This window comes from Hyperoodon ampullatus (assembly GCF_949752795.1).
Source record: "Hyperoodon ampullatus genome assembly, chromosome: 10".
NCBI lineage: Eukaryota > Metazoa > Chordata > Mammalia > Artiodactyla > Ziphiidae > Hyperoodon > Hyperoodon ampullatus.
This window is the reverse complement of record NC_136923.1, coordinates 54,956,006-54,970,138: the sequence shown is the minus strand read 5'-3', so window position 1 is coordinate 54,970,138 and position 14,133 is coordinate 54,956,006. Positions and strand designations below refer to the sequence as shown.

Below are 14,133 nucleotides of genomic sequence, written 5' to 3'. Positions count from 1 at the left end.
CCCACACCCCTACTGCATGACCTAGAAGAGGAGGGAGTATCACAAGCTCAAGGATCCTCCCTGGGAAGCAAGAGGTTCGAGCCCCATATTAAGCACCCCAGCCCTGGGGTCTCGCACTGGAAGATAAGCCCCCTTGGCTGGTTGGAAAACCAGTGGGGCTTACCAGAGGACTGTAAGAAACCAAGACCCCACTCTTGAAGAGCACACAGACAGATTTGCTTGCTCCCTGCCCCAGAGCAGAGGCAGCACTCCAGGAAAAGTCACAGTCCATGCTCACTTCAGATCCAGCTCTCCCACCAAAGCCACAAAGGGCACATGCAGACTGCATAGGGATGCACACAAGGGTATGCCTTCAAGATGAGGATAGATAACTTTTTCACTTAATTTAAGAGAGACAAACAGAAATAGTCAAAGTGAGAAGACAGAGGACTCTATTTCAAATGAAGAAACAAGATAAACACCTAATGAAACACAGATAAATAATTTACCTGATATAAAGAATTCAAAGAAATAGTAATAAAAATACCTTGATACAAATGAAAATAAAAACACAACTTTTCAAAAATCTGTGGGACATAGCAAAAGCAGTTCTAAGAGGAAAGTTTATAGTGATACAGGCCTACTTCAAGAAACAAAAATCTCAACCTAACTTTCTACCTAAAAGAGTTAGAAAAAGAACAAACAAAGCCCAAAGTCAGCAGAAGGAAGGAAATAATAAAGATCAGAGAGGAAACAAAATAGAGATCAGGAAAACAATAGAAAAGATTAATGAAACTAAGAACTGGCTTTTTGAAAAGAGAAACAAAATGGATAAACCTTTAGCCAGGCTCACCAAGAAGAAAAGAGAGAGGACCCAAATAAAAAAACAAGATATTAAGGTGAAGTAACAACTGATTGATATCACAGAGATACAAAAAAATCATAAGATAATACTACTAACAGTTATGCCAACAAATTGGACTACATGGAATAAATGGACAAATTTCTAGAAACATACAACCTGCCAGGATTAAATCAAGAAGAAACAAAATTTGAAGAGACCAATCGCTAGAAGTGAAATTGAATTTGTAATTAAAAAACTCCCAGCAAACAAAAGTCCAGGGCTGGATGGCTTCACAGGTGAATTCTACCAAACATATAAAGAAAACTTAATGCCTTTATTTCAAAAACTGTTGCAAAAAAATTGAAGTGGAGGCAACACTTCTAAACTACGAGGTCAGATTTACAATTTACAAATTCTAAGAGGTCAGCATTACCCTGACACAAAAACCAGACAAAGGCATTATAAAAAAAAAAGAAAATTAACAGGCTGTTATCCCTGATGAACATAGATCTTCAACAAAATATCAGCAAACTGAATTCAGTAGTACGTAAAAAGTCTCATACATTGTGACCACGTGGGATTTATTCCAGGGGTTATGGATGTTCAGTATCTGCCAATCAATCAATGTTTTATAGTACATTAACCAAATGAAAGAATAGTCATATGATCATCTCAATAGATGTAGAAAAAGCATTTGACAAAATTCAACATCCATTCATGATAAAAACTCAACAAGATGGTATAGAGAAAACACACTTCAACTTAAAGACCATTATGATAAAGCCACAGCTAAATAACATTATACTCAATGGTGAAAACCTGAAAGGTTTTTGTCTAAGATTAGGAACAAGACAAGTATGCCCACGGTTGTCACTTCTATTTAACATATTATTGCAAGTCTTAGGCAGAGCAGTCAAACAAGAAAAAGATATAAAAAGGCATCCAAATTAGAAGGGAAGAAGTAAAACTGTCACTGTTTGCAGATGACATGAAACTATATGTAGAAAACCCTAAAGACACCATCAAAAAACTATTGGGAGTAATGAATTCAGTTAAGTTGCAGGATACAAGATTAATATACAGAAATCTGTTGCATTTCTGTACACTAATGATGAACTATCAGAAAGAGAAGTTAAGAAAACAATCCCATTTATAATCAAAAAGATTAGGGCTTCCCTGGTGGCGCAGCGGTTGAGGGTCCGCCTGCCGATGCAGGGGATGCGGGTTCGTGCCCCGGTCTGGGAGGATCCCACATGCTGCGGAGCGGCTGGGCCCGTGAGCCATGGCTGCTGGGCCTGCGTGTCCGGAGCCTGTGCTCCACAACGGGAGAGGCCACAACAGTGAGAGGCCCGCGTACCGCAAAAAAAAAAAAAAAAAAAAAAAAAAAAAGATTAAAATACCTAGGGATAAATTTAACCAAGGAGACTTCCGGGTAAGATGGCGGAAGAGTAAGACGTGGAGATCACCTTCCTCCCCACGGATACACCAGAAATACAGCTACACGTGGAACAACTCCTACAGAACACCTACTGAACGCTGGCAGAAGACCCCAGACCTCCCAAAAGGCAAGAAACTCCCCACATACCTGGGTAGGGCAAAGCGGAGAGATTCCCGCACAGAGGATCGGTGCCGAGCGGCACTCACCAGCCCGAGAGGCTTGTCTGCTCGCCCGCCGGGGCGGGCGGCGCTGGAAGCTGAGGCTCGGGCTTCGGTCAGAGCGCAGGGAGAGGACTGGGGCTGGCAGCGAGAACACAGCCTGAAGGGGACTAATGTGCCACAGCTAGCTGGAAGGGAGTCCGGGAAAACTCTGGAGCTGCCGAAGAGGCAAGAGACTTTTTCTTCCCTCTTGGTTCCCTGGTGCACGAGGAGAGGGGATTAAGAGCGCTGCTTAAAGGGGCTCCACAGACGGGCGCAAGCCGCGGCTGAAAGCGCGGAGCCCAGTGACGGGCGTGGGACGCTGGGGCTGCTGCTGCCGCCGCCAAGAAGCCTGTGTGCGAGCGCAGGTCACTGTCCACACCACCCTTCCGGGAGCCTGTGCAGCCCGCCACTGCCGGGGTCCCGGGATCCAGGGGCGGCTTCCCTGGGAGAACGCACGGCGCGCCTCGGGCTGGTGCAACGTCACGCTGACCTCTGCCGCTGCAGGCACGCCCCGCACTCCGTGCCCCTCCCTCCCGCCCGGCCTGAGTGAGCCGGAGTCCCCGAAGAGGCTGCTCCTTTAACCCTGTCCTGTCTGAGCGAAGAACAGACGCCCTCCGGCGACCTACACGCAGAGGCGGGGCCAAATCCAAAGCTGAGACCCAGGAGCTGTGAGAACAAAGAAGAGAAAGGGAAACCTCTCCCAGCAGCCTCAGAAGCAGCGGATTAAAGCTCCACAATCAACTTGATGTACCCTGCATCTGTGGAATACATGAATAGACAACAAATCATCCCCAATTGAGGAGCCAGGAGTCAGTGCTGTGCCTCTGAGGTGGGAGAGCCAACTTCAGGACACTGGTCCGCAAGAGACCTCCCAGCTCCACATAATATCAAACGGCGAAAATCTTCCAGAGATCTCCATCTCAACACCAGCACCCAGCTTCACTCAACGACCAGCAAGCTACAGTGCTGGACACCCTATGCCAAACAACTAGCAAGACAGGAACACAACGCCACCCATTAGCAGAGAGGTGGCCTAAAATCATAAAACGTCCACAGACACCACAAAACACACCACCAGACGTGGACCTGCCCACCAGAAAGGCAAGATCCAGCCTCATCCACCAGAACACAGGCACTAGTCCCCTCCACCAGGAAGCCTACACAACCCACTAAACCAACCTTAGCCACTGGGGACAGACACCAAAAACAACGGGAACTACGAACCTGCAGCCTGCAAAAAGGAGACCCCAAACACAGTAACATAAGCAAAATGAGAAAACAGAAAAACACACAGCAGGAGAAGGAGCAAGATAAAAACCCACCAGACCTAACAAATGAAGAGGTAATAGGCAGTCTACCTGAAAAAGAATTCAGAATAATGATGGTAAAGATGATCCAAGATTCTATTTCCCAGATCCAAAGTCTTGGAAATAGAATAGACAAAATGCAAGACACAGTTAACAAGGACCTAGAAGAACTAAAGATGAATCAAGCATTGATTAAAAACACAATAAATGAAATAAAAAATACTCTAGATGGGATCAATAGCAGAATAACTGAGGCAGAAGAACGGATAAGTGAGGTGGAAGATAAAATAGTGGAAATAACTGCTGCAGAGCAAAATAAAGAAAAAAGAATGAGAAGAACAGAGGACAGTCTCAGAGACCTCTGGGACAACATTAAACGCACCAACATTTGAATTATAGGGGTTCCAGAAGAAGAAGAGAAAAAGAAAGGGACTGAGAAAATATTTGAAAAGATTATAGTTGAAAACTTCCCTAATATGGCAAAGGAAATAGTTAATCAAGTCCAGGAGGCACAGACAGTCCCATACAGAATAAATCCAAGGAGAAATACACCAAGACACATATTAATCAAACTGTCAAAAATTAAACACAAATCATATTAAAAGCAGCAAGGGAAAAACAACAAATAACACACAAGGGAATCCCCATCAGGTTAACAGCTCATCTCTCAGCAGAAACTCTACAAGCCAGAAGGGAGTGGCAGGACATAATTAAAGTGATGAAGGAGAAAAACCTGCAACCAAGATTACTCTACCCAGCAAGGATCTCATTCAGATTTGATGGAGAAATTAAAACGTTTACAGACAAGCAAAAGCTGAGAGAGTTCAGCACCACCAAACCAGCTTTACAACAAATGCTAAAGGAACTTCTCTAGGCAAGAAACACAACAGAAGGAAAAGACCTACAATAACGAAGCCAAAACAATTAAGAAAATGGGAATAGGAACATACATATCGATAATTACCTTAAATGTAAATGGACTAAATGCTCCCACCAAAAGACACAGATTGGCTGAATGGATATAAAAACAAGACCCATATATATGCTGTCTACAAGAGACCCACTTCAGACCTAGAGACACATACAGACTGAAAGTAAGGGGATGGAAAAAGATATTCCATGCAAATGGAAACCAAAAGAAAGCTGGAGTAGCAATTCTCATATCAGACAAAATAGACTTTAAAATAAAGACTACTAGAAGAGACAAAGAAGGACACTACATAATGATCAAGGGATCGATCCAAGAAGAAGATAGAACAATTGTAAATATTTATGCACCCAACATAGGAGCACCTCAATACATAAGGCAAATACTAACAGCCATAGAAGGAGAAATCGACAGTAACACAATCATAGTAGGGGACTTTAACACCCCACTTTCACCAATGGACAGATCATCCAAAATGAAAATAAATAAGGAAACACAAGCTTTAAATGATACATTAAACAAGATGGACTTAATTGATATTTATAGGACATTCCATCCAAAAACAACAGAATACATATTTTTCTCAAGTGCTCATGGAACATTCTCCAGGATAGATCATATCTTGGGTCACAAATCAAGCCTTGGTAAATTTAAGAAAATTGAAATTGTATCAAGTATCTTTTCCGACCACAATGCTATGAGACTAGATATCAATTACAGGAAAAGAGCTGTAAAAAATACAAACACATGGAGGCTAAACAATACACTACTTAATAACGAAGTGATCACTGAAGAAATCAAAGAGGAAATTAAAAAATACCTAGAAACAAATGACAATGGAGACACAACGACCCAAAACCTATGGGATGCAGCAAAAGCAGTTCTAAGAGGGAAGTTTATAGCAATACAATCCCACCTTAAGAAACAGGAAACATCTCGAATAAACAACCTAACCTTGCACCTAAAGCAATTAGAGAAAGAAGAACAAAAACATCCCAAAGTTAGCAGAAGGAAAGAAATCATAAAGATCAGATCAGAAATAAATGAAAAAGAAATGAAGGAAACGATAGCAAAGATCAATAAAACTAAAAGCTGGTTCTTTGAGAAGATAAACAAAATTGATAAACCATTAGCCAGACTCATCAAGAAAAAAAGGGAGAAGACTCAAATCAATAGAATTAGAAATGAAAAAGGAGAAGTAACAACTGACACTGCAGAAATACAAAAGATCATGAGAGATTACTATAAGCAACTCTATGCCAATAAAATGGAGAACCTGGAAGAAATGGACAAATTCTTAGAAATGCACAACCTGCAAAGACTGAATCAGGAAGAAATAGAAAATATGAACAGACCAATCACAAGCACTGAAATTGAAACTGTGATAAAAAATCTTCCAACAAACAAAAGCCCAGGACCAGATGGCTTCACAGGCGAATTCTATCAAGCATTTAGAGAAGAGCTAACACCTATCCTTCTCAAACTCTTCCAAAATATAGCAGAGGGAGGAACACTCCCAAACTCATTCTACGAGGCCACCATCACCTTGATACCAAAACCAGACAAGGATGTCACAAAGAAAGAAAACTACAGGCCAATATCACTGATGAACATAGATGCAAAAATCCTCAACAAAATACTAGCAAACAGAATCCAACAGCACATTAAAAGGATCATACACCATGATCAAGTGGGATTTATTCCAGGAATGCAAGGATTCTTCAGTATACGCAAATCAATCAACGTGATACACCATATTAACAAATTGAAGGAGAAAAACCATATGATCATCTCAATAGATGCAGAGAAAGCTTTCGACAAAATTCAACACCCATTTATGATAAAAACCCTGCAGAAAGTAGGCATAGAGGGAACTTTCCTCAACATAATAAAGGCCATATATGACAAACCCACAGCCAGCATCATCCTCAATGGTGAAAAACTGAAACCATTTCCACTAAGATCAGGAACAAGACAAGGTTGCCCACTCTCACCACTCTTATTCAACATAGTTTTGGAAGTTTTAGCCACAGCAATCAGAGAAGAAAAGGAAATAAAAGGAATCCAAATCGGAAAAGAAGAAGTAAAGCTGTCACTGTTTGCAGATGACATGATACTATACATAGAGAATCCTAAAGATGCTACCAGAAAACTGCTCGAGCTAATCAATGAATTTGGTAAAGTAGCAGGATACAAAATTAATGCACAGAAATCTCTGGCTTTTCTGTACACTAATGATGAAAAATCTGAAAGTGAAATCAAGAAAACACTCCCATTTACCATTGCAACAAAAAGAATAAAATATCTAGGAATAAACCTACCTAAGGAGACAAAAGACCTGTATGCAGAAAATTATAAGACACTGAGAAAAGAAATTAAAGATGATACAAATAGATGGAGAGATGTACCATGTTCTTGGATTGGAAGAATCAACATTGTGAAAATGACTCTACTACCCAAAGCAATCTACAGATTCAATGCAATCCCTATCAAACTACCACGGGCATTTTTCACAGAACTAGAGAAAAAAATTTCACAATTTGTATGGAAACACAAAAGACCCCGAATAGCCAAAGCAATCTTGAGAACGAAAAATTTAGCTGGAGGAATCAGGCTCCCTGACTTCAGACTATACTACAAAGCTACAGTAATCAAGACAGTATGGTACTGGCACAAAAACAGAAAGATAGATCAATGGAACAGGATAGAAAGCCCAGAGATAAACCCACGGACATATGGTCACCTTATCTTTGATAAAGGAGGCAGGAATGTACAGTGGAGAAAGGACAGTCTCTTCAATAAGTGGTGCTGGGAAAACTGGATAGGGACATGTAAAAGTATGAGATTAGATCACTCCCTAACACCATACACAAAAATAAGCTCAAAATGGATTAAAGACCTAAATGTAAGGCCAGACACTATCAAACTCTTAGAGGAAAACATAGGCAGAACACTCTATGACATAAATCACATCAAGATCCTTTTTGACCCACCTCCTAGAGAAATGGAAATAAAGACAAAAATAAACACATGGGACCTAATGAAACTTCAAAGCTTTTGCACAGCAAAGGAAACCATAAACAAGACCAAAAGACAACCCTCAGAATGGGAGAAAATATTTGCAAATGAAGCAACTGACAAAGGCTTAATCTCCAAAATTTATATGCAGCTCATGCAGCTCAATAACAAAAAAACAAACAACCCAATCCAAAAATGGGCAGAAGACCTAAATAGACATTTCTCCACAGAAGATATACAGACTGCCAACAAACACATGAAAGGATGCTCAACATCTTTACTCATTAGAGAAATGCAAATCAAAACTACAATGAGATATCATCTCACACCAGTCAGAATGGCCATCATCAAAAAATCTAGAAACAATAAATGCTGGAGAGGGTGTGGAAAAAAGGGAACACTCTTGCACTGCTGGTGGGAATGTGAATTGGTACAGCCACTATGGAGAACGGTATGGAGGTTCCTTAAAAAACTACAAATAGAACTACCATATGACCCAGCAATCCCACTACTGGGCATATACCCTGAGAAAACCATAATTCAAAAAGAGACATGTACCAAAATGTTCATACCAGCCCTATTTGCAATAGCCCGGAGATGGAAACAACCTAAGTGTCCATCATCGGATGAATGGGTAAAGAAGATGTGGCACATATATACAATGGAATATTACTCAGCCATAAAAAGAAATGAAATTGAGCTATTTGTAATGAGATGGATGGACCTAGAGTCTGTCATACAGAGTGAAGTAAGTCAGAAAGAGAAAGACAAATACTGTATGCTGACCCATATATATGGAATTTAAGAAAAAAAAAATGTCATGAAGAACATAGGAGTAAGACAGGAATAAAGACACAGACCTACTAGAGAATGGACTTGAGGATATGGGGAGGGGGATGGGTAAGCTGTGACAAAGTGAAAGAGCAGCATGGACATATATACACTACCAAACGTAAGGTAGATAGCTAGTGGGAAGCAGCCGCATAGCACAGGGAGATCAGCTCGGTGCTTTGTGACCGCCTGGAGGGGTGGGATAGGGAGGGTGGGAGGGAGACGCAAAAGGGAGGGGATATGGGAACATATGTATATGTATAACTGATTAAATTTGTTATAAAGCAAAAAAAAAAAAAAAAAAAAAATTTAACCAAGGAGGTAAAAGACCTGTACTCTAAATACTATAAGCCATTGAAGAAGGAAATTGAAGATGATACAGATAAATAGAAAGATATTCCATATTCATGGAATAAAAGAATTAATATTGTTAAAATGTCCATACTCTTCAAAGCAATCTACAGGTTTAATGCAATCCCTATCAAAATACCCATGACATTTTTCATAGAACTAGAACAAATAATCCTAACATGTATGGAACCACAGAAGACCCTGAATAGCCAAAGCAATCTTGAGAAAAAAGAACAAAATTGTAGGGATCACAATCCCTGACTTCATATTATACTACAAAGCAGCAGTAATCAAAACAGTATGGTACTGGCACAAAGACAGACATATAACACAGCTCAGTGGAACAGAATAGTGAGCCCAGAAATAAACCCACACACTTTTGGTCAATTAATCTACAACAAAGAAGGCAAGAATATACAATGGTGAAAAGACAGTCCCTTCAATAAGTGGTACTGAGAAAACTGGACAGTTAAATGCGAAAGAATGAAATTAGAACACTTTCTCATACTACATACAAAAGTAAAATGTATACGTGTGTACACACAACACACACACAAAACGGAATATTAGCCATAAAAAAGAATGAAATTTTGCCACTTGCAACAACATGGATGGTCCTGGAGGGTATTATGCTTAGTAAAATAAGTCAGAAAGACAAGTACTGCTTGATTTCACTTACATGTGGGATCTACAAAATAAAACAAGCAAAACAGAAACAGACTCACAGATACAGAGAACAAACTATGGTTTCTTGCCAAAAGGGTTAGGAGTGAGGGGGATTAAGAGGTACAAACTACTAGGTATAAAATAGATAAATTACAAGGATGTAATGTACAGCACAGGAAATATAGCCAGTTTTTTATGATAAATTTACATGGAATATAATCCATAAAAATATTGAGTTACTATGTTGTATACCTGAAACTGATACAACATGGTAAGTCAACTAACTATACTTCAATAAGAAAAATTAGAAGAAAATCAGCAACCTGAATTTCCCTTAAAAAAAGAAGAAAAGATTTTGTCCTTAGTTGAAACCTGAAGTCCTAATGAAGTGTTTACATCATCCTTCATTTTTTTTCTTTTTAGCAAGTATCACTGAAGGAAAGTTACCTTTTTAAATTCTGTTTGTTGGTGTTATCAGTCTCTCTCCTCTGTCATCTAAAACAGCATTTCTGAACCTCTTTTTCATTATTACTATTGCAAGGAGCCTTTGTAGACATTTTTTTCTTAATCACTACTCCCCATGATTTTTCTCCCTGTGGGAAAATTATACATGATATAAAGTTCACCAGTTTAGCCATTTTTAAGTGGTTACAATTCACAACTTAAGTGGTACAGTTTGATAGCATTAAGTACATTCACAGTGTTGTGTAATTATCACCATTATCCATTTCCAGAACTTTTTCATCCTCCCCAACTGAAACCCTGTACCTATTAAACAATATCTCTCTACCTCTTCTACCCCCGTCCCCTGGCAACCACTATTCTGCTCTGTGTCTCTGTGAATTAGCCTGTCCCAGGTACCTCATATAAGGGGAATCATACAATATTTGTCCTTTCGTGTCTGGCTTATTTCACTAAGCATAATCTGTATTGTAGCATCTATCAGAATTTCATTCCTTTTTTTATGGCTGAATCTCCCCAGGAAATTTAATACCACATATGAAATCTATTTATGTACTGTGGACCTCTGTAGGGCCACAAACCATTGTAATATGTAAGATTTTTCTACCTCCCAAGAACCAGGATCGCCCCATTGAGATGTCTGCATTAACACCTGAATCCCCTGACCTTGCTGGTCTTGTTCTCTGCTCTGTCCCCAGCTGTTAGGACATCGTGGGCACTCAACAGTCATGTGTTGAATACTTCTCAAGCTCCTTCCACAACCCTTCCTTATATTTGAACCCACAAGAATTAAAAACTGCCCCTAGCATAATCACAGGTGCATCACACTCAGTGTCTTAGCTGTGCACACCCTTCTCAAGGGCCCTGTGTTTGCCTGCTCTCTCCAACAGAAGTGAAGGATTATGAGCCTCCATTCGGTTCCAAGGTGCGGGAGCATCCCTGTGTCGAAAGCATGAAGGACAACGTGTTGAGGGATCGAGGACGACCCGAAATCCCCAGCTCCTGGCTCAACCACCAGGTAAGGAGTGACTGTTGCGAAGGGCAAGTAAAGTTCATCCAGAGTAATATCTTAGGTAGGAGAGAATTCCTGGCTATTGGGCATCAATCTGAGGCAGGTCCCTTTGTTTTCCATGACCCTGTTCACTTTTCTTTATAAAGAAGTTTCAGTAAAGTGGGATGACCTTGTTATTGCATGTTCTACCCACCATTCAGAAAGGGCTCACACAGAATCGTTTGATGGGCATTTGTCATATTGTCCAAGCCATCTTGCTTCTGAGTTAAAATATTTAGTTTGCAGCCTGTGCCACTCACCTCTTATAGGGAGTTTATGTTTTGTTCCCTTCTGGGTTCCAAATGTTTTCTTCTGGGAATCTTCAGCTCTGGCAGGAAATACTTACTGAGAAAGAAGGGGTGTTTGGCAGCCAGCTGGCCTGCAAGGGGCTGCTGTGCGCTCATGCTGCGGCAGGTGTGTCGAGAAGGAGGAGGCTGGGATAAAGGAAAGCACAGAAGAGCAAAGGGCAAGGGAACAAGGAGGAAATCTGTCTTTCCAGAACTTCCTAATGGCTTCTTTTTTTTTTCTTTTTAAGCAATGGTAGGTAAGGCCATCCATCCATAGCAGGGCAGTGGTTCTGACATACAGGGAGACCTATCCAAATTCCCCTCATCAAAATGCCCCCAATCAGAGGAAAAGAAGGAGGCATAGGTTGTGAGAGCTGGGGACTGTCAGGCACAGCAGGGAAGAGCCGTGAATGAGGGAGAGGGGCCTTGTGCCCATAGCTCACTGACAAGACTGTCCTTCCCATTGACGTAAACCTTTTATGGCCGCCTTTGGCTGAATTCCCTTACCCAGGGAAGGCTGGGGCTAAGTCATAGGTTTCCTAAGGGCAAGGCAAATAATTCAGATAAGAAACAGAAACCACAAGTCAGGTGCAATCAAGGAGACAGATGGAGCAGGAAGCCTGGTGTGTGCCAGCCCTGGCCAAGAGCCACTTCAGCGGACAGACCCTGATAAAGCCGGGGGAGAGCGTGGACAAGGCCGTGGCCCAGGGCTTCTCCCTGGGTTTCAGGAGGGCCTCTTTGACTTTGAAAATGCAAGACTATTTTGTGCTCACTCTGAAATCAGAAGGCACTAGTATTGCTTCTTTCAAACTCTTGTTGCCTCCTCTGCTGTACAGTTCTTCTAATGAAGCCATTATTCATGATGATAAAATTCTGGAAAGAATTTGCATAATACATTTTTTTCTCTTAATGAGATTTGTTGCCCTATTTATTTCAAGTTAATGCTCAATATTTTATTTAATTTACTGCCTGTAATTACAGTGCCAGAAAAAAATAAATGTTACTTGTGTACCAACAATAACACTCCACTCTTTAACAGGGCCATCAATCAATACCACCAATTAGGTGAATTACACAATTAATTCAACATCATGAACTCACTCACAGGGCAGGAAGGGAGGGTCAGGTTCCTAGGTGTGTGGGGAAAGTTGTTGGTTAGACTGCAGACAGGAAAGTGCCATTCTCAGGGCAGAGTTGGGACTGATCCATCCCACCTGGCCACTCGTGTGAGGGGACACCAGTGATAGGGCTGGGCCCCTGATTGGCAAGAGCACAGTCTATTTCCGCCTATCGGGCTCTCTAGTTAATCTGTGCCTGCTTTAGTTCCAAAAAATGACTTGAAATAACAAAAATATTTGCAATGCAAAATAAAAATTAAAGCCATGAAAGAAGACCCTTGTCACGCATTGTGGGCAGCGTTTTCTGGATGGGCCTTTTGAATGGGGCCTTTATGGGGTTAGGTTGAACTCTCTGAAACAGCCTGCAGGACCTACAAAGACAGACAGGGTCCAGCCTGATGCAGGAGAGGAGGGGCCTAGCAGAGGGTCTCCTCAGCAGCTGCTGGAAGATGGGACTTGAACCCAGAAAATGCAACCAGACCAATGCCTGGACTTCACTCAGATATTCAGTCCTGTTTACATAGAAATGTGTACATGATTCCAGCTCTTAAGAATCTCTGGAAAAGGCAAAACCATTAAGACAATAAGCAGATCAGTGGTGGTCAGGGGCTGAGGGGGAAGGAAGGAGGGGTGACGAGGCGGAGCACAGAGGCTGTTTAGGGCAGTGGCCTTCTGTGGACACTGTGATGATGGACACATCTGCCAGAATCCACGTCCTGTACGTTACCGTGAACCGTGTTCTGGTTGACTTTGGTTGATAGTGACGTGTCAGTGTTGGTTCACCGATTTTAACAAGTGCACCACACAGATGCAAGGTGTTGATGGCGGGGGAGGTTGTCCGTGAGGGTGGAGGGCGTATATAGAAACTCTCTGTAATTTCCACTTGATTTTGCTATGAACCTAAAACTGCCCTCAACAGTAAAGCCTAAAGCTGTGCCCCTCCCCACCAAACAGAAAGGTGTGAAATGGCATTAGAAGCCCACTTCACGGAAATTTTCAGGATTGGGGATGCTGCTGTGCCCCAGAAGCCTACCGGGGGGCCTTGTGCTGTGTCTTCATTTCCCCACTTCCTATGATCAGATGGCCCCGGAACGTTGGCCGCCTGCAGCTGCAGTCAGATGGTGCTGGGGACTGGCCTGCAGGCGGGGACAGAGCGATGGTGGCAGAGACAAGGCAGGGGCTGCCTTGCCCCCAGGAGCCGCCATCCCCTCTCAGAGGCCTGTGGACCCTCTCCCCCTGCAGGGCATCCAGATGGTGTGTGAGACGCTGGCCGAGTGCTGGGACCACGACCCCGAGGCCCGGCTCACGGCGCAGTGTGTGGCCGAGCGCTTCAGTGAGCTGGAGCATCTGGACAGACTCTCGGGCAGGAGCAGTTCGGAGGAGAAGATTCCCGAAGACGGCTCCCTGAACACTACCAAATAGCTCTTCCGGCAGCCGGCCGAGTATGGCTGCCCCTGTGGCCAAAGAACAGAGGCAGCAGGAAGCTGCCCCTGAACGATGCTTCCTGGAACCCCGGGGCCGCTCCCTCCCCCCCGAGCTGGGGAGGGGGTGACAGGAAGCGTCCTATGTCTTTGACTTTGTCATAGGATAAGCTGTGTTAGCACTTCCTCAGGAAATGAGATTGATTTTTACAATAGCCAATAACATTTGCAC

General features: G+C 42.3%; 1 protein-coding gene across 4 annotated transcripts in view; it reads left to right on the top strand.

Moving 5' to 3' along the window:
- TGFBR2 (transforming growth factor beta receptor 2) overlaps positions 1–13,902 on the top strand; it is a gene marked incomplete at its 3' end in the record, with an annotated part of 103,917 nt that extends 90,015 nt beyond the window's left edge. For 3 of the 4 annotated variants that reach the window (XM_079713830.1, XM_079713828.1, XM_079713827.1), the window contains 2 exons: positions 10,915–11,042; positions 13,723–13,902. In XM_079713830.1, the coding sequence (XP_079569956.1) occupies positions 10,915–11,042; positions 13,723–13,902 (308 nt within the window). The remainder of the gene's footprint in view (positions 1–10,914; positions 11,043–13,722) is intronic. The other variant, XM_079713829.1, reaches the window with a different exon arrangement.
- Between the last annotated feature and the right edge of the window lie 231 nt (positions 13,903–14,133).